This window comes from Artemia franciscana, chromosome 15, assembly GCF_032884065.1.
Source record: "Artemia franciscana chromosome 15, ASM3288406v1, whole genome shotgun sequence".
Classification (NCBI taxonomy): domain Eukaryota; kingdom Metazoa; phylum Arthropoda; class Branchiopoda; order Anostraca; family Artemiidae; genus Artemia; species Artemia franciscana.
In genome coordinates this window covers 42,185,363-42,211,330 of record NC_088877.1, presented here as the reverse complement: position 1 = coordinate 42,211,330, position 25,968 = coordinate 42,185,363, and the positions used below count along the sequence as shown (strand labels likewise).

Genomic DNA, 25,968 nt, shown 5'->3' with positions numbered 1-25,968 from the left:
ACCATTAAAATAATCAGGTTTTATTTTCAATGTCCTTAGTACCTTAATAGACTTTAAATAAATTCTAAAATAAATAGATGAATAATCGAAGAGCCGCTTCGTAAGTTTTTTATGACCGTTACTCCATGTGAAGTGGTCGGGAAGAAAACAAGCTTTAGGCTTTTTTCACCCACGTTTCTTTTTTTTTAATTTTTGATTTTTTTAAAGTTTAGTTACTACCTAAAATTGCATTCAAACAGCCATTGCCAACGTCAAATATTTTCCGTGTATTTGGGACTTTAAGGGAATAAGAATAAATAATGACTTTTTTTTGGTTCAACTAAAAATTCTGTTAAAAAAATTATTTTACCAGGAATTCAAATTCACTGTCTCCTAAACCCAGCTGTTCTAATATTCTGAGTTCTGAAATATTTAGCTCAAAATTTAAGCACAAAGAATCTACTTCATTTTTTTTTTCAGAGATCCTAATTCAGTGCCTCCTAACTCCAGCCGTTCCAGTTTTATGAGTAGAGAAAAATTTAAGCACAAAAAATCTACCTAAATTTTTTTTTTTCAAAGATTCAAATTCAGCACCACCTAACTCCACCCGTTCCAGTTTTATGAGTAGAGAAAAATTTAAGCACAAAAAATCTACCTAAATTTTTTTTTTCAAAGATTCAAATTCAGCACCACCTAACTCCACCCGTTCCAGTTTTATGAGTAGAGAAAAATTTAAGCACAAAAAATCTACCTAATTTTTTTTTTCAAAGATTCAAATTCAGCACCACCTAACTCCACCCGTTCCAGTTTTATGAGTAGAGAAAAATTTAAGCACAAAAAATCTACCTAAATTTTTTTTTCAAAGATTCAAATTCAGCACCACCTAACTCCACCCGTTCCAGTTTTATGAGTAGAGAAAAATTTAAGCACAAAAAATCTACCTAAATTTTTTTTTCAAAGATTCAAATTCAGCACCACCTAACTCCACCCGTTCCAGTTTTATGAGTAGAGAAAAATATAAGCACAAAAAATCTACCTAATTTTTTTTTTCAAACATTCAAATTCAGCACCACCTAACTCCACCCGTTCCAGTTTTATGAGTAGAGAAACATGTCGCGTAAAAGTTAAGCTTTTTTTACTAGGGACCCAAATTCAGTGTCTTTTAACTCTATTCATTCCAGTTTTGTGAGTTGAGAAAAATTTAAGCACAAAAATCTACCTCATATTTTTTTTTTATATGAGAGATTCAAATTCAGTCCCTCCTAACTCCAGCCGTTCCAGTTTTGTTGGTAGAATAAATTTAGTTCAAAAATTAAGGAACAAAAGTTTAGCTAAAAATATATATATATATATATATATATATATATATATATATATATATATATATATATATATATATATATATATATATTTATATATATATATATATATATATATATTTATATATATATATATATATATATATATATATATATATATATATATATATATATATAATATATATATATATATATATATATATATATATATATGTATTTACCAGGGATTCAAATTCATTGTCTCCTAAATCCAGTCGTTCCAGTTTTGTGAGTTGAGAGAAACTTTCCGGCAAAGACTTGAGCATGTTTTCCCTCAGTTCAATGGACACGAGGTTATTCAAACTTCCGAAGTCTGGAGGTAACTGAACGAGTGACATATCATTTAAACCTAAAACAGTCAAATTTCGCAGTTGTGGAAATCCCTGAGGCAACCTGAAAAAAATACAACTTATAAATAAATAATCATAAACCTATACGACTACGACTAGCAAATTGGTCGTAAAAATACATGTAAAAAGACCATTTTTCAGATTCAGCATATGGAACCCTACTGTCGAGGTTCCAAGCTCATACCTATAAGAATAAGGAATTTTGTACTTTTTGCCAGAAGAAATGTCACATATGCATGTTTATTTGTTTTCCCCATGGGTGACCGTATCGAACCGATGGTACACGGAGATCGTGAGAGAGCTCATTCAAACTGAAATCAAAAATTAAAGCACCCGTGATCAACTGAACAAGAAGATTGGAAGTCAACTAACCAACCCCTCACACCCTTTTTCCCTAAAGAAATCCGATCAAAATTTTGAGATAGTTATTTTATTCAACACGGTTGAAAGGTCAAATCACTACGTCTTTGGAGTTGGCATGACCCATCCCCGAAAGTTGCTGGGAAAAGGGCTGTAAGTTGCGAAAATTGCCAATTGTTCAAGAATAGTATTTGATATAGAGAAATATCCAGAAATTTCTCGAGGATGGAATTTTCTGCGGGAGGGGGGTGATTTTTCGCGATAAGAATTCTAAGTGGAAGGACTTCCCCGGGGGAATTTTCCAGGGAATATCTTAAACGGATGAGGGGTGTTATTTCTTGGCATGATTTGAAACACGTTCAGAAACTAAATATAAGAAACATGTTTTGTTGTTTCAACTAGAAATTATGAGCAATATTAACACTTAAAACGAACAAAAATTAATTCGTTTGAGGGGGGGTCGCCCCTTTCTCAACCCTCAATCTTTATGCTAAAGTTTGACTTTTTGTCAAATTATGTCAAATTAAGAATGACTCATGAAACACAAGGACCATCGAATTTGACTAAGAAGTACTTTTAAAGAACTTTTAAGACCTTGATTTTATAATTATTCCCTTTATTACCAATAATAAAAAAAAAGATTGATTGTATTTGTTTCATCTTTTTAGAATGTATTTTAAAAATAGCGTACTTTGGATCTATAAGCCATTAGGCTTGCTATTCATTTTCCAGGGCTCGTGTTAGCCCTATAGCTAAGAATAGCCTGGAATAACCAGGGCTTTAATAGCCCTGGAGTAGTGGGCAAGATTTACCGATGAGTTTCGAAACTTACTCTTACCGAATAAGTTACCGGTAACATTGGCAAGTTACTGTAAGTTACCAAATAAGTGCTATTCTTAAAAAATCATAAATTCAAAAGAAAATTTTCTCTGTTCTCTGACAGATTGATAAGAGAGATTGACAGCTTGCTATTCATTTTCCAGGGCTCGTGCTAGCTCTATAGCCAGGAATAGCCTGAAATAACCAGGGCTTCAATAGCCCTGGAGTAGTGTGCAATATTTACCGGTGAGTTTCGAAACATACTCTTACCGATTAAGCTACCGGTAACTTTGGCAAGTCGCCGTATAGTTACCGCATAAGTGATAATTTTCAAATAATCATGAATTTAAAAGAAGAGTCTTCTCTCTTCTCTGACAGATTGATAAGAAAAGATAAAATTTTTGCATCCTTTTATTAGTTTGATTCCTACTTCGTTTACACGGGGAGAAAAATTGTAAGAAATTGCACTTTAGGCTTCAGATAATTCTTTATTAGAGATAGTAAGAGATAAGCTGCAGCTGCTGCTTCCCATTTACATCTGACGCATCTTCAAACGCTATGTCTGGCAGATCATCTTCCACCACACCATCTCCACTATCATGTAGCAGTAAACTATTGATAGAAAGACAAGATGGTAGCGTGAACATCCCTTCTAGCCTTTGACGTCGATTTCCAGGCATTTTTGAAGGTACACGGCGATGCTCAATTTGCTATTGAGTAACCGACGGATCATTACAATTTTGTTTGCTGTTGATGTGGTTTTTACAATGGGTCTGTACTAGTATATAACCTGACCAGAGTATGTCGCAGGAAGCCATGAGATTTTTACAGTCACTTCTGTAAGCACCAACATCACAAAAAAAAAACAAAACAGCCCACCAACAAGCTGCCGATTCGACATCCTTTGCAGTCTCAAAGTAAAATGATTTGGAAAATGGGCCAGTTTTGGAGATATAGCAACAGAGTTCTGTGTTCAAGACCCCGACAAAGTCAGTTTCAGATCTTTCGTTAAATGAATCACCATCTTTCCGAAATATTTAGAAAAATTTAGCAAGCTCATTAATTCAACTTGCTACATCCGTAGACTCATCCTGTGTAAGTCAATTTGCACCAAAAAGCGGATCAAGTAGAGTAACTGCAGTCAGGGCGGGAGCAAGTGCATATATCCTCCTAACTTCTAGGTACTTGTGGATTTGCCTTTGAGACTGGCAAAAACAATACAGTCTCCTGGAAATGCCATAGCTTCTTCTCTTTCAAAGAAGTGACAGCAAAGTGAAATAGGCTTCAAGAATTTCATACAGGTGGTTAATTGATCAAGTTTCACATCATCGAAAAGCACTTTTCTCATATCCTGGTTACCCTCATTTATATCACACCTTCTATCGATTGATATAAACATTAAAGGTTCCCACGACTCTTTCATGAAGCACATAGATCAGTAGATAGATCCCCAGCGAGTTTTGATAGGTAGTTCTGGGCTGATAGTTTTACCAAGAAGTGCAATCTGCCATTCGTTAAGGACAACTAGAGCCATGTAATGAGACCGTACAAATGTGATGACCTTCAAGATATTATTGACACACTGGTCTAAGCTTTCCACAGTATCTCGGACAAGTAGATACAAAATTTGAGAGATGCACCCAATGGTTTGTAGGTGGGGGCGTTTTTGCTTCAATAACGAGATTGCAAGTTTATTTACACTAGGATTATTAAGGCAAATGACGCCTATCCTTATTATTGCATTCCTGTCTCCAGTCATAGCGGGACACCAAACTTTAGCAACTTGTTCCAGTTCATCAGCTACAAAGTGCGTCGCCACTTGTCGCCAGTTTCTACTGATTCAAGGAGGAGAGCTTTGTCAGTGGCAAGGACATAGTTAACAATGGGTTCCCGTCTAAATGTTTGTTCATCCATCAGAACAAAAAGTTTCGGTTGTTTTGTAGTTCTGAATTACCAGTTTAATATCAAGCGTCCTTTCAGCAAAACATTCATCCCGGTGTTTGATTCGCACTTTGTGATCCGAAATTTCTTTCATAGCTGGATTTGTAACTGTTATCGCATCTGCAAAATATTCATTTTTGACCACAGCGAATGGTATGGGTTCGTGCATAAAATGCACGAACCCGGCTTTGTCACAGACTTCCTATTGTTCTATGGTCACTTTTTGAATACACGTAAGTTTTGGTTGCTACACCACTTTGGTTACATAAGGAAAAAGGAGGAAATTTGACCAAACAAGGGGAATCGGAACAGAAGACCCAGAAGTACTGGGAAGCGATGATGTCCCAGCTAAAGCGTTTGAAAGTACTGGAAATTGATAAGAGCCACCTTCGTCAGAACTGTTGGAATCAGTGCCAACATCTTCAGATTCTGCACCATTGCCTCTTTCAAGCGACTCCTTCTTCATGCGCTTCTTTGTTGCAGCAGCGAATTTCTTATGGATGGATGGTTTCTGTACATCATAATATTCACGGATGTCAAAAGGTGCCTTTTCATATAGCGCAAGGTGATGCTTTGGGTGACAAGTATATTTTTGACTAGTGACCAACCACAATGCTTGCTGAAAGCTTTGGTAACATGATTTAAATCAATGATGATTTCTTTATACAGCCACTCTTTTAACAGCCGAAATAGCTCAGTTGGGAGAGCGTTAGACTGAAGATCTAAAGGTCCCTGGTTCGATCCCGGGTTTCGGCAATAAAATTTTGTCATGTGGTGGCGCATTGGTTTTGACCTTAGCTTGGTAATACGGGACCCAGAGATCCAATCATGCTGCAGCAATGCACTGCATGGCCGACGCAGGGACCTTAGTAGTCAAGAAGCGTCGTTAATCTGATACAATACACCCACTCTTTGTTGACAGGGTCTGGCTTTCGCGACATATCTTAAGCTAGAGATGACAATGTCTGAAAGGATGCAAAACAGTTTAATTTATATCCAAAGGCACATTCGACTAAGGTCAGAACTCATGATAAAAAAATCAAAGCTAAATTAGAAACAATCGCTAAAATTTTGCAGTGTAAATCGTAAATACTTCAAATATTTTTACGCTGACATACGTCCTGTAGGGATCATTCAAAATCAACACCTTAAAACCTTGACTTAGTTTCAATTATATAGCAGAAACACGTTGCCTTATTTCAGTTTTGCTTGAATCTGTGCGCTAAAAGCCCATTGCGTAGTTTTGTTGTTTTTTTTTTTTCGGGGAGACATAGATTTTCGCGGAAATCCTCGTAACTTCGGAGTGGAATCCCTGCTGGAAACATTAAAATATGTTGTTGAATAGGTAATCATTCGGAAGAACGCAGCGTTTTTCACATTGCTAAACTTTTTCTGGTTCGAATCCATGTGCTAAACGGTGCAATTTATTCGAAACCGCATGGTTTTACCAATCATGTAATCTTTCCTTCGAGAAAAAGCTGCAATAATTTTACATTCATAAAATCCTATATACCAAACTTTTGATACCTTGTCTTTACAGACGAAAAACTGGCGTAATAAAAACAACAAAAAAGGAAACTTTTCTAGGCTACCGAGCAGAATAAAAGCTGGTAACAATAGTAGTTCAATAAATCAAAAATCAGTGCGTTTTTTTACCCGATACTAACGAATGCGATAAATCATGAATATTATTTGATAAACATATGCAGTGATGGGCGGATATAGAGCATGGAAAACAACTAAAGACATTGAGGCATTGAGGCAGACACTGATTTATGTTTGGGTACGAACTGCTGCTGTGTCACCATAGCAATGCTAGATTAGAAGAGATTGGACGGGAATATTTTTATGGCACTTGGTATTTACCAAGTGACATATTGCGATCACAATTTCTGTCTGTCTGTCAGTCCTGGCTTTGCTAGTTTGGGCACTTCCAGATAAGCTAGGACAATGAAATTTGGCAAGCGTATCAGGGAACGGACCAGATTAAATAAGAAATAGTCGCTTCTCCGATTCGACCATCTGGGAGGGGGGAGTGTGAGGACGGTTAATTCGAAAAATTAGAAAAAAATGAGGTATTTTTAACTTACGAACAGGTTATCGGATCTTAATGAAATTTGATATTTGGAAGGACCTCGTGTCTTCGAGCTATTATTTTAAATCCTGACTGGATCCGGTGACATTGGGGGGAGTTGGAGCGGTGAGACCGGAAATCTTGGAAAAAACTTAAAGAGTGGAGAGATCGGGATGAAACTTGGTAGGAAGAACCAGCACAAGTTCTAGATACGTGATTGATATAACCGGACTAGATCCAATCTCTTCAGGGGGGTGGGGGGATTTCTAGTGCTTTGTCGAGTTCGAGAATAAGCACAAGCTCTAGATGCGTGATTGACATAACCGGACTGGATCCGCTCTCTTTGAGGGAGTTGGGGGAGGGGGGGGTCCAGTGCTTTGGCGAGCTCGGTGCTTCTGGACGTGCTAGTACGATGAAAATTGGTAGGCATGCACAAATTGATTTGATAACAGTCGTTTTCCCCGATTCGGCCATCTGAGGGACTGAAGGGTCTTGGCTCTTCCGACCTCGTCACAAATGCCATATGAGCTCTTGGCTCTTGCTTATTAATAGGCTTTACTACCCGCATTATAGCCGGATACATGATTTAATTCTATAATTAAAGATAGTCAATCAAAATATTCGAGTAAAAAGTCAAAACTCCCCAAATTAAACTCACCTCTGCTATGAACGTTTTATTTATTCAGAATGACTGACGTATCGCGCATCCCCCTTTTTTTTTTTTACTCGGGCAGGACAAAGAGGTAGTCCGACAGACCGATATCGGCATAAGCTCAGAGGAGTATGACTTATGCATTGAATATGATGAATGCAAATTTTTTTACGATAGATTTTAGTGAAGTGGCAGCTCTCTTAAGGATGGATTTGTTTCAATTGAGGACATTTAAGTTCATTAAAAGCCTAAACTTTCCACTCATGAAACTTACCAGTAAGTTTGAGCTAAAACTTACCATTACCGGGTAAGTAACCCAGTGGTAACTTACGTCTTACACACTACCCTGGGGTAACCATAGGACAATCCCAGGCTCGTTGTGGCCCAGTGTCAGCAAAGACCAATATATTAGCGAATATCCCTTCCCGTTCTACCCTGTTTAAAACATCTAAATAGGCTTGTTTTATATTATCCGAGCCTGATCTGGGGGTATTCAGCCTTTCTCCTCCATCCTCCTCTAGTCTAATCTTCTAGAACTTCTAACAATACCTTAGAATATGAACAAATAATTCGCGTGTACTACTAGCTAGGTTGTACAGAATAAGCATGACAAGAAAAGAGAACACGAGAGAAAGGAAGAAAAAAGAATAACACAAAGAGGATAGAAATCCAGAAAAAATAGAAAAAAGTCCGTAAAACGAAAGAAATTGTTTCTCTTACTAGAAGGATTAAAACATAGAAAAAGATTAAAACTAGTACAAAGCCACTGTCATCAAATTAAACTGGTGTCACTTAGATTTTGACGAGGCACGCCTTTTGTATCAGAATTTTTAGAACTAAAAATAACTTGAAAATTGAATTTAAGTGTTTTCTGATTACTCAAAGACTCAAAGCAATTCCTCTAAATTGTAGTCACCACATACCAAGAAGAAGGTATGGCAAACATATGGTTTTCAATTTTATGGAAACTGTAATGAAATAACTTTGATGAAATTATGTCACCTGTCATCGTCATGATGACATATGATTTTGAAATAAATCATCAAATGGTTTACCAGGGGATATTGTATCAGCGTCAAAATCGATTCCGTTTAAAACTTCTTTAGTTTATGTCCATTTTCAATCAAGTACTTTTTCTGTGTTTTCACAAAAATGAGGCAAAGCCCCAAAAACTTCATAATTTTGAAACATTCAGAAGAAAAATCTTAGAAAATCATAGCTTTAGGAATGAATGGACCTAAGCTGGCTCCAAGTGGCAAAAATATTTTTATTTTGATGTCCTTGGTACTTTTACCAAAATATACGAATATTTCCCAGAAATTCTTTTTAACTAATCGCATCATCCTATGGCTCGTAGTGGTTAGGTATGATCTTGAATAACCCTCTTTGTTTTTAATTCATTTTAGAATTGGCTGTCACGAGAGCGTGGTATCATAAGACATTAAACCGGGATGCCATTTACTCCCCCCCCCCCCCCGAGAAGAAACCTTCTGATGAGCCCAAAAATCTTGATTGTCAGAACTAAGCGCAACAACCCAAAATATGGTAGCCTCTGCTTGCAAACAAAACTCCTTTTTGTACTTCATCAAAGTTACATCGAACGGAAGAGTGAAGTCAGAAAACGTAATAATGAACACATTTCTAAAGTCTAAACCTGCCAATCCCAATTTAAGATGCAGCCCCCCCCCCGTAGAGCATCGTAATATTTTGGTGGGTCACGGGTAGGACGTGCGCCCTTTCGTCGGCTATAATGTACAGTCTTCATTAAAAAAATATATATATATATATATATATATATATATATATATATAATGTTTATGCGAATGACATCACCTTCATATGCATTTAAAGAGCAAAAAAGGTACATGATAGAATTGCAACGACGTTATACATTGTATAAAAGTGTTTGTTCATTAGCATAAATATGCCTAGAGGACGACCTAAAAAAAAAAGAAGTTGGTGTACCAAATACCAATGGCCTTTTAAGCTTCCTTCGGCTTACTACATTTAAAACTTGAATAACTAAATTCAAATATCACGAGGGGGCATCAGGATTTTACAACTTCCCAGGTGGGGCCCAAAATCAGTTGGGAACCATTGATCTAAACAATTTAAAAATAGTATCGCGGCATAAAAATTAAAAATGAAAATGATTATGGTTAAATAAAACAATACAAATATTTTGACAACATTTTAGAAATAAAACACTCTTATTTCCAAATGCGACAGAAACTGAAGAAAAAAAAATATTGTGGCCAGGAAAATGAGAGGCGACCATTGCATAAAAAGTGCATAAAGAGGCAGTTGCGTTTCTAAATGTACAAACAACTAAAGTAAGTATTGCAAAAAAAAATTGGACTAAAAATAAAAGCATGGGTTGATTATTGCATAAACAACCCTTCCCCCCTCTATGTCTTCTTCAGCTCTGGGGCGTGTAGCCTGCTACTTACTTGGAAATCGGATTACTACTGAAGTCCGCTACTTGTAGTGATTTGGCATGACGAATCCCTTCTGGTATTTCTTTTACATCTAAAAGAGAAGAGAAATCTAATCCTTCTGTTCCAATATTTATTTTTGAAACTGTATGACTAATTTACTAACCATGAATTAAATTATAGCAATTTCTGTCATTATAGAAAATTTTCCTCAAAAACGCAAAAATTTAGTTTCAGTAACTTTGGCAATAAATTTGAAATTTTTATTTTCCACTATCATAGGAATGCACAGTCTGAAATTTTAGTCAGCCATATATGGGATTTTGCAACACACTTTGAACCACATTTTTGCATATTTTATCGGATTTCGAGAAACAGCAAATTTTGAACAATAGACAGGTATACACAGTCTGAAAGTTCCTAAGCCGAACTGGCCAGACATGACAACAAACAACAAAGAGAGATAAAACTCAACAAAAAGCAAGAGCTAAGAGCTCATATGGCACTTGTGACGAGGCAAGAAGAGCTACGAGCCAAGAGCTCATATAGTATGAGCTCTAACAAAATTCTAAGAATCAATAGATTGATTTAAAAGGAAAGTCAGAGGCTTAGTGCCGGTCAGGATTTAAAATAAAAGCTCTGAGTCACGATGTCCTTCTAAATACCAAAATTCATTAAGATCCGATCAGCCACTCGTAAGTTATAAATACCTATTTTTTTCTAATTTTTCTTCTCCCTTTAGCCGCCCAGATGGTCGAATCTGGGAAAACGACTTTATCAAGTCAATTTGTGCAGCTCCCTGACACGCCTACCAATTTTCATCGTCCTAGCACGTCCAGAAACACCAAACTCGCCAAATCACTGAGCCCCTCCCCGAATTTCCCCAAAGAGAGCGAATCCAGTACGGTTACGTCAATCACGTATCAAGGAAATTTGCTTATTCTATCCACCAAGCTTCATCCCGATTCCTCCGCTCATAGTGTTTTCCAAGATTCCCCCCCAACTCCCCCCAATGTCAAAAGATTTGGTCGAGATTTGAAATTAGAGCTCTCAGACATGAATTCCTTCTAAATATCAAATTTCATTAAGATCCTATCACCTATTCGTAAGATAAAAATACCTCAATTTTCACGTTTTCTAAGAATTCCGGTTTCCCCCTCCAACTCTCCCCAATGTCACAGGATCTGGTCGGAATTTAGAATTAGAGCTTTAAAGCACAAGATCCTTCTAAATATCAAATTTCACTAAGATCTGGTCACCCTTTCGTAAGTTACAAATACCTCAATTTTCAAAATTACCCCAACCCCAACTCCACCAAAGAGAGCAGATCCGGTCCAATTATGTCAGTCACGTATCTTAGACAGGTTTTTATTCTTCCTATCCAGTTTCATCCTGATCTCTCCGCTTTAAGTATTTTCTAAGATTTCTGGTCCCCCCAACTGCCTCTCCCCAATGACGCTGGATGCGGTTGAGATTTAAAATAAGAGATCTGAGTTACGAATTCCTTCTAAATATGAATTTTCATGAAGATCCGATCACTCCTTCGTAGGTTAAAAATACGTCATTTTTCTAATTTTTCATAATTCACCCCCCCCCCCCCCAATAGAGCGGATCCGTACCAATTATGGAAATCACGTATCTAAGACTTCTGCTTATTTTTCTCACAAATTTTCATCCAGATCCCTCCAATCTAAGCGTTTTCCATGATTTTAGGTCCCCCCCCCCAACTTCCTCCAATGTCACCAGATCCGTTCGGAATTTAAAATAAGAGCTTTGACACACGATATCCTGCTAAATATTAAATTTCAGAAATTACTTCGTATGTGAAAGGGGCTGCTTCCTCATCAGCGCCCCGCTCTTTACGCTAAAGTTTTTTACTGTTTTAAAAAGTAGAGTTAAGAGAAAAAGTCAACCTTTAACGTAAAGAAAGTTAAGTAAAACTTTTTACTTTCGGTTAAAAAAAACTTTTTTTTTTATTTAATTCAACAAGAATGGATTTGTGGATTTTTTTTCTAAGTTTTTAAGATACTTTTGGTGTGTAAATTCCTCTTTTTCCCGTTCCTTAGCACTTTTCAGCAAAACTAAAAAAAAAAAAACTCAAATAAAACTCTCAAATTTGGAAACCTTATTTTCCATGGGGTGGTATTTTCCTTGGGTCATTTTCCTGGGGGTTTAGCCGCGGGGATATTTTCCAGAGGGGGGTAAACGCCAAGAACCCTTCACTCCAGCTGATTCTTAGTATCCGACAAAGACAATTATTCTCAATGACAGTAGTGCGAAGGCAGAATTTAACATGGAAACTAAACGACAATAATCCCTCCTTTTTCTTTTTGATACTATAAGAAGGAACTATATTTTCATCAAGGAAAAGGGACAAATATCTCTGTTTCATATGCTTTTTATCCAGGAAAAACAACTTCCTTAATCACAATCAAACATAAAAAGGTAGTTCACGCATGGACTGTTTTCAATGAGAACAGAGGCGAGTTCTTTCCTATAAATTAATAAAACAAAAATGCGTTTTACACCAGTGACCATTGAATTTAAACATGATGAGTTTCGGTTTATCAAATTCTAAAACTTTTGAGACTCTAAAACATTCAAAGTTAAATTTTTGAAATTTAAATTTTAAAACAATTTTAAAACTTTACTGTAATTCTACCCTTTCTAACGAAGTTAACAGAACTTAAAATAAGCTCATTTCCAGCCAATAACGTGAGAGCCATGCGGCCAACCGATTATACAGAACTAAATATATGAAATGAAAAAAATGACAAGAATTAGCACCAGTACTAGACAAAGATACTAACATAAAATTTTGTCCAGGGGGAGGGGGGTAGACGAGTATGATGGCTATTCATTAAACTTAAACGCATTAACAGGTACCAATATCTTTCTTTAGATGAAAAAAAGATGCAGTTTAAATAAATGGTAGCACAAGGGGGGAGGGGCAAAGACACACGAGTCAATGCTTTAAACTGAAGTTTTTTAATCGCCTTTCTTTTTCAAGCGAGTCATTGCCCTCTCCCTGACAGTTCCCAAGGTACCAGACATACACGCAATCGGAAGGGGGCATTTTTCGAGAGAAGGACCATTTTGTGCATGACAAATAAAAGTTTATTTACGTTCCGAAGTATGCTTCTTCTTTTTTTTTTACTAGATACAGGAATACATCTTTATTTACCTGGTAGATCTAGTACCCGGTAATTATCCGGTAGTATCCAGAGAGATACGTCTCTAGAAATTGGTATTTAGGAATTAGTTTATTGTAATTGTTCTAGAAGCTGTTGTCAGGCCTTCTTTCTTTACTCGTAATTCAAAGATACAGCCCCTTTTCGCATTTTTCCTTTCGGAACCTTTACTTTAACTTTAATTTTACTTTACTTTAATAAAGGGATAACGATATCTTCTCGCAAAATGCTTTTCCCACCTGAACTGTTTTCTATTTGCGATTTCCGTCTTCTTCGTAGAAACAGGGGATCAGGGACGAACGAGGAGGGCAGTCGCTCCTCCCCAAGGGGAGAGGACTCACCCCTCCACATGGGGGGAAGACTTATTCCTCCCCAAGGGGGACTTACTCCTCCACAAGGGAAGAGGACTCGCTCCTCCCGTAGAAATCCCAAATTTGATTTAATTATTGGGCATTGACTATCTAAATTATCACATATTTTTTATTAGGCTAATGTCCCCCACCACCGAAAAATGCTTTTTTTATTATTGTTCCTATGAACCCTCCCACACCTCTTTTTTCAAAATCATCCGATCAAAATTTTTAGATAACCATTTTGTTCAGCATAGATGAAAGGCCGAATAAGTATGCCTTAGTGGATAACATGACCACCCACAGCCCCAGGGGAAGGTCTTCAAGTTATAAAATTTGCCCATTGCTTCGTATAGCATTTGTTATTGGGAAGTATGCATATATTTTTCCGGTGGGGGGCGAATTTTCCATTCGGGGGATTTTACACGAGTATAATTTTCCATGGGGAGGCAAGTTTCGGGTCAAAGGTGTAGTACTTAACTTTAATATACAGGGAATTCTTCTTACCATATGCTATTCCCACAGGATACACGGTATTGGATCCTGTCAACGCATATGCGATTTCAGTCAACTTCAAAATATTATTTTCTATGTTTTGGTCTCAGACCGGGAATCACACCGGCTCCTTAAACTTAAATAGTAAATTCTGTGCTAAAGGTATTGGGGTATTCCCTTCCTTTCCTTGTTGTTGTACAGTTGGGCCATGACAAGAGCGTTTTGTTACATTATAAACAATTTACCAGAGAGCAAGATGTAAAAACAAATGACGTTTTAACTAATAAATAAATAAAACAAGTTAACAAATAAAAAGCGTCTTAATATAATTAATAAATGCATATATTTCCCTTCACTTTTTTAGGATTGCCATACATGACAAAAAACAGGAGTCAGAGTCAAGCATAATGGCTAAACAAAAAGTAAGTTTAAAAGAATTGAATATGTTGAATATTTTCATTGATGTTTCAAAACGAAATTGAATATTTCAAAATAATTTGAAAATTGAATATTTCAAAATAATTTGAAATATTATGCAATCAAAAAACAAAACTGTCTGGAGAGGTACTTACATCGAATTTGAATTTTGTCTATAAGTAAGAGATCTAGCCGAAAAAGGGTCGATTTCCAAAAAAAAACGAGTTTCTTGTGAATCAATGTCTCAAATTTTTGGAAAGATCAAACAGTTCGTGGTAACGAACTGTAGTAAGGAGCGATCCGGCTCAATAGTAACCAAAACTCTAAAAAATTGAATTTTGATATCAATAGCTACATCAAAAGAATCGCATTTTAATGCTGATTTTAAATATATAAGTTTCATCAAGTTTAGTCTTACCCATCAAAAGTTACGAGCCTGGGAAAATTTGCCTTATTTAGGAAAATAGGGGGAAACACCCCCTAAAAGTCGTAGGATCTTAACGAAAATGACACCATCAGATTCAGCGTATCAGAGAACCCTACTGTAGAAGTTTCAAGCTCCTATCTACAAAAATGTGGAATTTTGCATTTTTTGCCAGAAGACAAATCACGGGTGCGTGTTTATTTGTTTGTTTTTTTTTGTTTTTTGTTTTTTTCCCAGGGGTCATCGTATCGACCAAGTGGTCCTAGAATGTCGCAAGAGGGCTCATTCTAACGGAAATGAAAAGTTCTAGTGCCCTTTTTAAGGGACCAAAAAAATTGGAGGGCATCTAGGCCCCCTCCCACGCTCATTTTTTTCCCAAAGTCAACGGATCAAAATTTTGAGATAGCCATTTTGTTCAGCATAGTCGAAAATCATAATAACTATGTATTTGGGGGTGACTTACTCCCCCACAGTTCCTAGGGGAGGGGCTGCAAGTCACAAACTTCAACCAGTTTTTACATATAATAATGGTTATTGGGAAGTGTACAGACGTTTTCAGGGGGATTTTTTTGGTTTTGGGGGTAGGCTTGAGGGAGGGGGCTATATGGGAGGATCTTTCCTTGGAGAAATATGCCATGGGGGAAAAAATTCAATGAAAAGGGCGCAGGACGAATCTGGTCACGTTAGAAAAAACGTCAAATTCAGAGCTTAATATACAATGCTGGGTGTTCGGAGCCTCTCTATTATGGAGTATAATTTGAAAATAACACAACTATACGAGCGATAAAACATATATACCACAACCATAACTCAACTAACGAAAGAACTGCTAAGAGATAACACAACTATAAAGCGAAAACAGGTGAAACCTAACGGGAAAATAAACGAACTAAGAGGTGGAAGGGGCCCAGAGAAAAAATATAATCATTTTTCAATTTTGAGCCTAACTTCCGCAAAGGATTAATAATGTCAGAAGCCCCGAAATACCGAATTATTTTCTTTTCAAACAGTTCGTGGTAAAGAACTGTAGTAAGGGGCAACCCGGCTCAATAGTAAACGGAACTCTAAAAAACGGAATTTTGATGCTAAAAGATACATCAAAAGAATCGAATTTTCACGCTGATTCTAAATATATAAGTTCCAATTAATTTAGTCTTTGTCATCAAAAGTTACGCGCCTGAGAAAATTTGCCCTATTTTGGAAAAAAGGGGGAAACATCCCCTAAAAGTCATAGAATCTTAACGAAAATCACACTATCGCATTCGGCATATCAGAGAACTCTATAGCAAAAATTTCAAGCTCCTATCTAAAAAAATGTGGAATTTCATATTTTTTGCCAGAAGACAAATCACGGGTGTGTTTATTTGTTTGTTTGTTGTTGTTTTTTTCTTTTCCCCAGGGGTCATCATATCGACCAGGTGGTCTTAGAGTGTCGCAAGAGGGCTCATTCTTACGGAAATGAAAAGTTCTAGTGCCCTTTTCAGTGATAAAAAAATTGGAGGGCAAATAGGCCCCCTCCCACGCTAATTTTTTTCCAAAAGTCAACAGATTAAAATTTTAAGATAGCCATTTTGTTCCGCATAGTCGAAAACCATAATAACTATGTCTTTGGGAATGACTTACTCCCCCACAATTCCTGGGGGAGGGGCTGCAAGTTACAAACTTTGACCAGTGTTTACATATAGTAATGGTTATTGGGAAGTGTACAGATGTTTTAGCCAAAAAAAAATTAATATACTAATTTCATTTCAATAATTTATGTGCGGAGAGCCAAAATCAAACATGCATTAATTCAAAAACGTTCAGAAATTAAATAAAAAAAACTAGTTTTTTTAACTGAAAGTAAGGAGCGACATTAAAACTTAAAACGAACAGAAATTACTCCGTATATGAAATGGGTTGTCCCCTCCGCAGTCCCTCGCTCTTTACGCTAAAGTTTGACTCTTTGCCACAATTCTACTTTTTAAAACAATTAAAAACTTTAGCGTAAAGAGCGAGGGACTGCGGAGGGGACAACCCATTTCATATACGGAGTAATTTCTGTTCGGTTTAAGTTTTAATGTCGCTCCTTACTTTCAATTAAAAAAACTAGTTTTTTTTATTTAATTTTTGGAAAGATCAAACAGTTCGTGGTAACGAACCGTAGTAAGGAGCGACCTAGCTCAATAATAACCATAGCTCTGAAAAACAGAATTTTGATACCAATAGATATATCAAAAGAATTGGGTTCTTAGGCTGACTTTAAATATATAAGTTTCGTTAAGTTTAATCCTACTCATCAAAAGCTATGAGCCTCAAAAAGGAGATCAAAAGAATCGCATGTGATTGCTGATTTTAAATATAAAAGCTTGATCAAGTTTAGTCTTACCCATCAAAAGTTACGAGCCTGAGAAAACTTAACTTAATTTAGAAAATAAGGGGAAACACCCCTTAAAAGTTGTAGAATTTTAACAAAAATCACACCATCAGATTCAGCGTATTATAGAACCCTATAGTAGAAGTTTCAAACTTCTATCTACAAAAATGTGGAATTTTGTATTTTTTGCCACAAAACAGATCACGGATGCGTGTTTATTTGTTTGTTTGTTGATTTTTTCCCAGGGGTGATCGTATCGGCCCAGCGGCCCTAGAATATCGCAAGAGGGCTCATTATAACGGAAACCAAAAGTTCTAGTGTTCTTTTTAAGTGACCAAAAAAACTGGAGGGCATCTAGGCCCCCTCCCACGCTCATTTCCCCAAAGTAATCGGATCAAAATTTTGAGATGGCCGTTTTGTTCAGCATAGTCGAAAAACCTTATAACTATACCCTTGGGGACGACTTACTCCCCCAGTCCCCGTGGGAGGGGCTGCAAGTTACAAACTTTGACCAGCGTTTACACATAGTGATGGTTATTGGGAAGTTTACAGGCGTTTTCAAAGGGTTTTTTTGGTTGGAGGGAGGGATTATGTGGGGAGAACTTTCCATGGAGAATTTGTTATGGGCGAAGAGAATTTCCATGAAGGCGGCGCAGGATTTTATAGCATTTAAAAAAAAATGAAAAATGAATATGAAAAAGTTTTTTTCAACTGAAAGTAAGGAGAAGCATAAAACTTAAAACAAACAGAAATTATTACGCATATGAAGGGATTCACCTCCTCCTAATACCTCACTCTGTACGCTAAAGTAATTTTAGTAATTTCAACTATTTTTTCTACGGCCTTCGTGATTCAGGGGTCATTCTTAAAGAACTGGGACAAAATTTAAACTTTAGTGTAAAGAGCGAGGGATTGGCAAGGGGGGCAAAACCTCTCATATGTGTAATAAAAACATACGAATATAGAAGTTCGTTACGTAAGTTAGTTCGTAAGTTACGTATATTTTTACTAATAAAAACGTTCGTAAAAAATTAAAAGAAGTTCTAGTTGCCTTTTTAAGTAACCAAAACTGGAGGGTAACTAGGCCTCCTCCTCCGCTCCTTTTTTCTCAAAATCTTCCGATCAAAACTATGAGAAAGCCATTTAGCCAAAAAAAAAAAAAATTAATATGCAAATTTCGTTTTAATTGTTCATGTGGGAAGAGCCAAAATCAAAACATGCATTAATTCGAAAACATTCAGAAATTAGATAAAAGAAACAAGTTTTTTTGTCTTTTTACTGTTTTTAAAAGTAGAGTCTTTTTTACTGTTTTAAAAAGTAGAGTTGAGAGAAAGAGTCAAACTTTAGCGTAAAGAGCGGGGCGTTGAGGAGGGAACAGCCCCTTTCCTATACGGAACAATCTCTGTTCGTTTTAATTTTTAATGTCGCTCCCTACTTTCAGTTGAAAAAACTTATTTTTTTTTACTTAATAGCCTTGTTTTTTTATGTAATAAATTGTTTTTCAAGTACTTTCGAGTACTAGCCTTACTGTATTCCCATGGCCCAAGAGCTGACAATGCGTCGAAAAAGCAAAATTGTGCGTTTCAATGCAAACCTGATCCTTAATCTTAGAAAAGCATGAAATGGAATGAAAAAACATGAACCTAAAAAAAAATGCGACATTATATATTTAGGGAGGTGGCAAAACCATGACAGTCCTTACTTTTGCTCCATGTGGAGATATAGATGAGACAGCAGGTTTTTTTTCCTGGTGATTTTTCCTGGTGATTATTTTTCCTGCAGCAGGTTATATGACGGGTGAGTGAAGAATTGAGTGAGTTGCGGAAGGAACTGTATGGATATTTAAGGTTTGATGAAAGATGGTAGGCAAAAAAAAATGAGGGATGAGTGCTTTGCGAGTGTATAAAGAATGGGATGATTTATTGGACTAGGAATAGAGCATAGAAAAAGACTTTTGTAACTGGTATAATTTCTTCACTTACGCAGTATGTAGTGTTCAGGTCAATTAATTTTGTATGCACGACTGTACGGCTTTTAGAACATTAAGTAAAAAAAAAAGTTTTTTCAACTGAAAGTAAGGAGCAACATTAAAACTTAAAACGAACATAAATTATTACATTTATGAGGAGGTTCGCCCCCTTATCAATACCAATAATTTATGTAAACAATGGGCAAAGTTCATAACTTACAGCCCTTCCCCTGGGGACTTTTGGGGATTAAGTCATCCTCAAAGACACAGTTATTAGATTATGCGACTAGGCTGAACAAAATGGCTATCTCAAAATTTTGATCAGGTGACTTTAGGCAAAAATGAGCGTGGAAGGGGGCCTATTTACCTTCCAATTTTATGGTCACTTAAAAAAAGCAACATAACTTTTCATTTCCTTTCGACTGAACCCTCTAGCGACATTCTAGGAACACTGGGTCGATACGATCATCCCTGGGGAAAAGAAACAAATAAAATAAAAACAAATAAACCGCGTCCGTGATCTTTCTTCTGGCAAAGAATACAAAATTCCACATTTTCCAGATAGAGGCTTGAAACTTCTACAATATGGCTTTCCAATACGCTGAATCTGACGGTGTAATTTTCATTAAGATTCAATTACTTTCAGGGGTTGTTTCACTCTTTTTGGAAAATTAGGCAAAGTTTAGAAGATATGGCAGGAACGGCCATTGGCAATTTGCTGAAATACAGAAAATAAGATCATGCTTCGGCTTAAATGTACAGTTACCAGAGAAAAAAAATAATTTGAACAAGAACATACCATTACGAGAAACATCTAATTCTTGTAACAGCTCTAAGTTTGCGATTTCTCCAGGTAACCGCTGTATTTCATTGTCGCTTAAACCAAGTCGCCTTAAATGTGTCAATCGAAATAGAGTCTAAAAAACAACAAAAATTTTAAAAACTGAGTAGGGAACATGGAAAACTAGCTGTCACAGCCAAAAATAGACCAACTCACACATTAGGTGCTAGTAACGGGGGACAGAGCTTCGCTCAATGAGAAGAAATACAGTTTTTAATGTCTTTTACAAAATAGCTTTTATTTCATTTTATTTCACTTGGCAAACCTTTTGCATATTTATGCCGACAAATTATTTTATACTATCAACAATCAAATTAAACTTTAATGGCCTCTTAAAATGTTTAGCACAGACTCTCATCTTCAGGAAAATTTATTCCAAGCATTTGCGACTTTATTTATATGAAAAAGTTTTTTTTTTCAAAAATTAAGCCCCTTAGCGATTTTTCCCAAAGTTGTAACCTATCTATATCTTTTTTTCACATCGGAAAATGGTAGTATTCCAATTCCAGGAAAGAATATAACTTCGAGAAAAAATTCGCAATATGTAAATAAATATACATATATACAATCAGAGACGTATCAAGATCTTTTTTGGGGAGAAGGGATTTACAGAAGGACTTTTTTTTCGGGAGGTTGGGTTTAAAAAATAAAAAATAAAAAAACGCATCAAAAAATTAGTTTATTTTCATTTTTGTTATGTTTTTACGATTTGGACAAACATTTCGGGGGAGGGGGATTCAAACTCCCTAACCCCAATGGATACGGCCTTATATACAATCATTGTACGTTTAATAATATAATATTACGAGAAAAGACTAAGACTCATATAAGACTAATTCGTTATGTGCTATTAGTGTAGCTAAGAGTTTATTCATATAGATTAAAAACAAAGCAGGTCCATTCCTACCCAAACAAGATAAATAGAAAGCCCTTAACATTCAACTAATAGAGGGACAATCTAGGAGATCCCAATTTCCATTAACATCTTTCGAACATAGATGCAGAATAACTCATCTGAAGCGAAAGACATATCCTAAAGAAAATTTCTTACGATGGGTCCTCATGACCCGGTGAGATCACCATAAACCGCTATAAACGAAATGAAATCAGATTATATTTTCACCGTCCTTGGTACTTGAAGAATTGGTTTCATCGAAATATAGCCAAGAATGTTACTTTGGCAACCTGGAAGACAGGTTGCACAACCCCTGCATTATTTCCACGTTTCACTGATAAAGATAAAACATCAATCTGTCAATCATCACCCCAATGTCCCCACGAAACCTTTTCCTGAATTTCGCAGCCCTTCTTATTCCAACAATAATACATGTTGTACTATCATCGTTACTATTATAATTTCTAATAAGTATAATGTGCGTATGCACACACACATATAATATATATATATATATATATATATATATATATATATATATATATATATATATATATATATATATATATATATATATATGTATATATATATATATATATATATATATATGTATATATATATATATATATATGTATATATATATATATATATATATATATATATATATATATATATATATATGTATATATATATATCATATATATATAAAATAAATTATTATTGCTAATGTAAATTCCTAGGTGTTCAAAATATAAGCTAACTGGACATAAGGATTGTGTATTAAATAATGACAACTTACTGTAATAATGAGATAAAAGCGTTTTTTTCCGAATTCATATAAGATGTTTTCAAAAAAAACAAAGAAAATGAAAAAGCCATAAGAGGGAAAGAATTGGAATCCCATAATGGTTGAAATTTCATTCGCACAGAAATTATTACCACAGGAAATACGATACCCAAAGCGAACTTAAACAAAATTAAAACGAATAATCACATAAGATATCAGATATAAGTGAACTACAAAATGAATAGAAATTAAAATGAATACTTAAGTCAATTTTAAAATGAACGGAGATTATCACAAACAACTAAAACTTCTTGATACAAAAGCGTCATTTGGGCTAAAAACGATTTTTATTCTGAATGTCAAGGTTTTCATTTCTCAAAATATCCGAAAAGAATACGACAAACAAACAACATCACCAACCTTACCAAAGCTTACAAAGAACAGTTTCGCTACCTGTTCTCCCTCTCAAAACCTCTAAACGGCTTGAGAGTCATTCGTGTTTTATAGAAAGTAATTTGTATTTCAAACAGTGTGGTTTTCATTTTTCACAGCACTAGAAAATCTACCTTTACCTCAGTCAATATGCCCTGCAAGTAAGGATATGCTATTTTCATTGTCTGAGTACACGCACAGCAGTTAGATGTACCTCTGCCCACTCTCAATCTGAATTCAACCAGACAATTCGGAACCCCTGGACGCTTCAAATCGATTTCCAAGCCGTTCTTGTTATATCACAGATAACCTCGGAAACCCTATATTTTTAGCCTGGGTACATATAGGGTCTTTTTATTTACATTACTACTTGACCGTGAAAAGACTCTAATCCCTCAAAAGCTTAAAATGTCAAACTTATTAGACATTTTCAAAACTAAATATGTTGAGCTCTTCCCTTTCCCCACTCTAAGTTAGAATTAAACGTCATCATCCCTGTAAAAAAACAAAAGTTTCAACTGGATCTCACCAACCAATCCCAAGATATTGCACACATGTTATAATGATCTGGATTCCAGTGTCTTTCGATTTATCCATGTTCCCTCTCCAAAGTCATAATTTGAGGTTCATCAGATCCTCTTGGAACACTACTTGGAAGTCTATACTGAATTCCCCAAGTCGTTCCTGGGATTTTGTAGACAATATGAATATTTCAGTGAACACCGTATTTCGATTTACTTGAATACATTTGTCGCATCCAGAATACACCCTTGGGAAATTTTTATCCTAACGAACTATCCCTAAGAACTCTTAGCTAGCTAAGACCAAACACAGACATCTTTCCTACTAAAACTCATTGCTGAACAATAATTAATTTACATGACTGAGAAACATTGCCCCTGAGAGATGGGTGGGGTAATGTCGACTATGGAGGCATACTTATATTTTTCGATGTTATTGAACGAAATAATTGTTTCAGAATTTTTATCCGACATAGTGGGGAGTGCAGGGGCCCGGGTAGCAGAAAACGGCACGAGAGGGGAACTATCTGGTTCCAATCGAATGAACCCTCTCTTAAGTTTCTAAGACCAGTCCTTCCATACAAAGGGGCAAGGATTAAGTCTTCTGGCCCTTTGTCTGGCAAGAACCTGTATATATATATATATATATATATATATATATATATATATATATATATATATATATATATATATATATATATATATATATATATATATATATATATATATATATATATATATATATATATATATATATATATATATATATATATATATATATATATATATATATATATATATATATATATATATATATATATATATATATATATATATATATATATATATCTATATATATAAAAATAAGTTGTCTGTGTGTGGATCTGTGGATGGATCAGGTGACGTCATGTTTGTCCGCATATGACGTCTGAATTATTTCACACTAATACAAAATAAGAAAAAAAACTAAAAAAGGTAAAAACTACAAAAAAAACTAAAAAGAAAAAAAAACTAAAAAAGCTAAAAAACTAAAAAAAAACTAAAAAAAGGTAAAAAACTAAAAAAAAACTGAAAAAACTAAAAAAAGGCAAAAACTACAAAAAAAACTAAAAACTAATAAAAAAACTAAAAAATCTAAAAAACTAAAAAAACTAAAAAAAACTAAAAAAAGGTAAAAAACTAAAAAAAAAAACTAAAAACTAAAAAAGAAAAAAACTAAAAAAAGGAAAAGACTGAAAAATAAAAGAGAAAAAGAAAACTAAAAAAATATGAATAAAAATACAAAAAAATAAAAAAGATAAAAACTACAAAAAAACTAAAAAGAAAAAACGAAAAAAAACTAAAAAAGCTAAAAAAATAAAAGAAGCAAAAATCTAAAGAAGGTAAAAACTACAAAAAAAAAAGAAAACAAAATAAAAAAATCTAAAAAAGCTTAAAAACTAAAAAAAAACTAAAAACAGATAAAAAACTAAAAAAAAAACTAAAAAAAGGAAAAAACCATAAAATAAACTAAAAACTAATAAAAAGAAAATAAAAAAAGCTAAAAAACTAAAAAAACTAAAAAAAACTAAAAAAGGTAAAAACTAAAAGAACTAAAAAAGAAAAAAAAACTAAAAAACTGAAAAATAAAGGAGAAAAAGAAAACTAAAAAAATATAAATAAAAATAAAAAAACTAAAAAGATAAAAACTTCAAAAAAAACTAAAAAGAAAAAAGAAAAAAACTAAAAAACCTAAAAAAAGGTAAAAACCAATAAAAAAAAAACTAAAAACAAAAAAAGGGAAAAAATTAAAAATTTATTTCATCATAAGTTTTCAACTGACGAAATTACAGACCGGGACATCGGGACACAAATGACGACCGGGACACCGGCACATAGGGAATATGAATGACGACACTCAAAGAGAAAGCGACCGGGACAAAAGGAATGTTCGATTAGCAATCAACAAAGCACCGGGACACAAATGACGACCGGGACACAGGGAGTATAAATGACGACCAGGATATAAGTAAAAAAAACTAAAAAAACTAAAAAAAAGGTAAAAATTACAAAAAAACTAAAAAGAAAAAAAAAGAAAAACTAATAAAAAAACTAAAAAATCTAAAAATCTAAATAAACTAAAAAAGAAAAAAAATAAAAAAGGAAAAAAATAAAGGAGAAAAACAAAACTAAAAAACGAATGTATATACAGACCGGGACACCGGGATACAAATGACGACCGGGACACAGGGAATATAAATGACGACCGGGACACAGGGACACAACTACAACGGGGACGCCGGGGGGCACAGGGGGATATAAATGACGACCGAGACACCGGGACACATGGAATATAAATGACGCCCGGGACACTCAAAGAGAAATCACAGACTGGGACACCGGGACACAAATGACGACCGGGACACAGGGACAAAACTACAAAGGGGATGCCGGGGGGCACAAGGGGGATATATAAATGACGATGGCGACACAGGGAATGGTAGATTAGCAATCACCATCAACAAAGCTCAAGGGCAATCATTAGAATCATGAGGTATAGATCTGAATACGGATTGTTTTCCCATGGACCATTATATGTTGCATTTTCAAGAGTCGGTAAACAATCTATTTATATGCACAGACAATGGGACAGCAAAGAATGTTGTATATTCGCAAGTTTTACGTAGTTAAAAACATATATATATATATATATCTATATTCACAGGTGGGACATAGGGACACAACTACAATGGCGCGTAACTAATATGGCGCGTAACGACTTACGCGCGCGGGGGGCTTGGGGGGGGGGCGCGAAGCGCCCCCACCAACTAGGTGTTGGGGTGGCGCGAAGCGCCACCCCAACAGCTAGTATATATATATATATATATATATATATATATATATATATATATATATATATATATATATATATATATATATATATATATATATATATATATATATATATATATATATATATATATATATGTGTATATATATATATATATATATATATCTATATATATATATATATATATATATATATATATATGTATATATATATATATATATATATATATATATATATATATATATATATATATATATATATATATATATATATATATATACTTTGTTTTCACTTCTATGTAGGGCTACCCTTAATTTAGGCCAGGGCAAAGTTTCAAGCCCACCAAGAATAATTTGTTGGCCTATTTTGGGTTTACTTTTTAAGGGGAGGGGTGAAATTTTTTCCGTCATTAGGTTCTTCTTGACCTAACTACTTTTTAGCTGTAAGTCTCCAAGAGGTAAGAGCCAGAACGAAAATTCTGGCCTATTTCCG

General features: G+C 34.9%; 1 protein-coding gene and 1 non-coding gene across 8 annotated transcripts in view; one reads left to right on the top strand and one right to left on the bottom strand.

Annotated features, from left to right (window-relative positions):
• Positions 1 to 25,968, bottom strand: part of LOC136036499 (protein lap4-like) — a 199,287-nt gene that overhangs the window by 154,542 nt on the left and 18,777 nt on the right. For all 7 annotated transcript variants that reach the window (XM_065718780.1, XM_065718777.1, XM_065718781.1 and 4 more), the window contains exons 3-5: positions 19,970 to 20,087; positions 9,984 to 10,062; positions 1,520 to 1,730 (exon numbers count right to left, since the gene is read on the bottom strand). In XM_065718780.1, coding sequence (XP_065574852.1) covers positions 1,520 to 1,730; positions 9,984 to 10,062; positions 19,970 to 20,087 — 408 coding nt within the window. The remainder of the gene's footprint in view (positions 1 to 1,519; positions 1,731 to 9,983; positions 10,063 to 19,969; positions 20,088 to 25,968) is intronic.
• Trnaf-gaa (transfer RNA phenylalanine (anticodon GAA)) lies at positions 5,491 to 5,563 on the top strand. The gene has a single exon. It is a non-coding gene; the product is annotated as a tRNA-Phe (tRNA).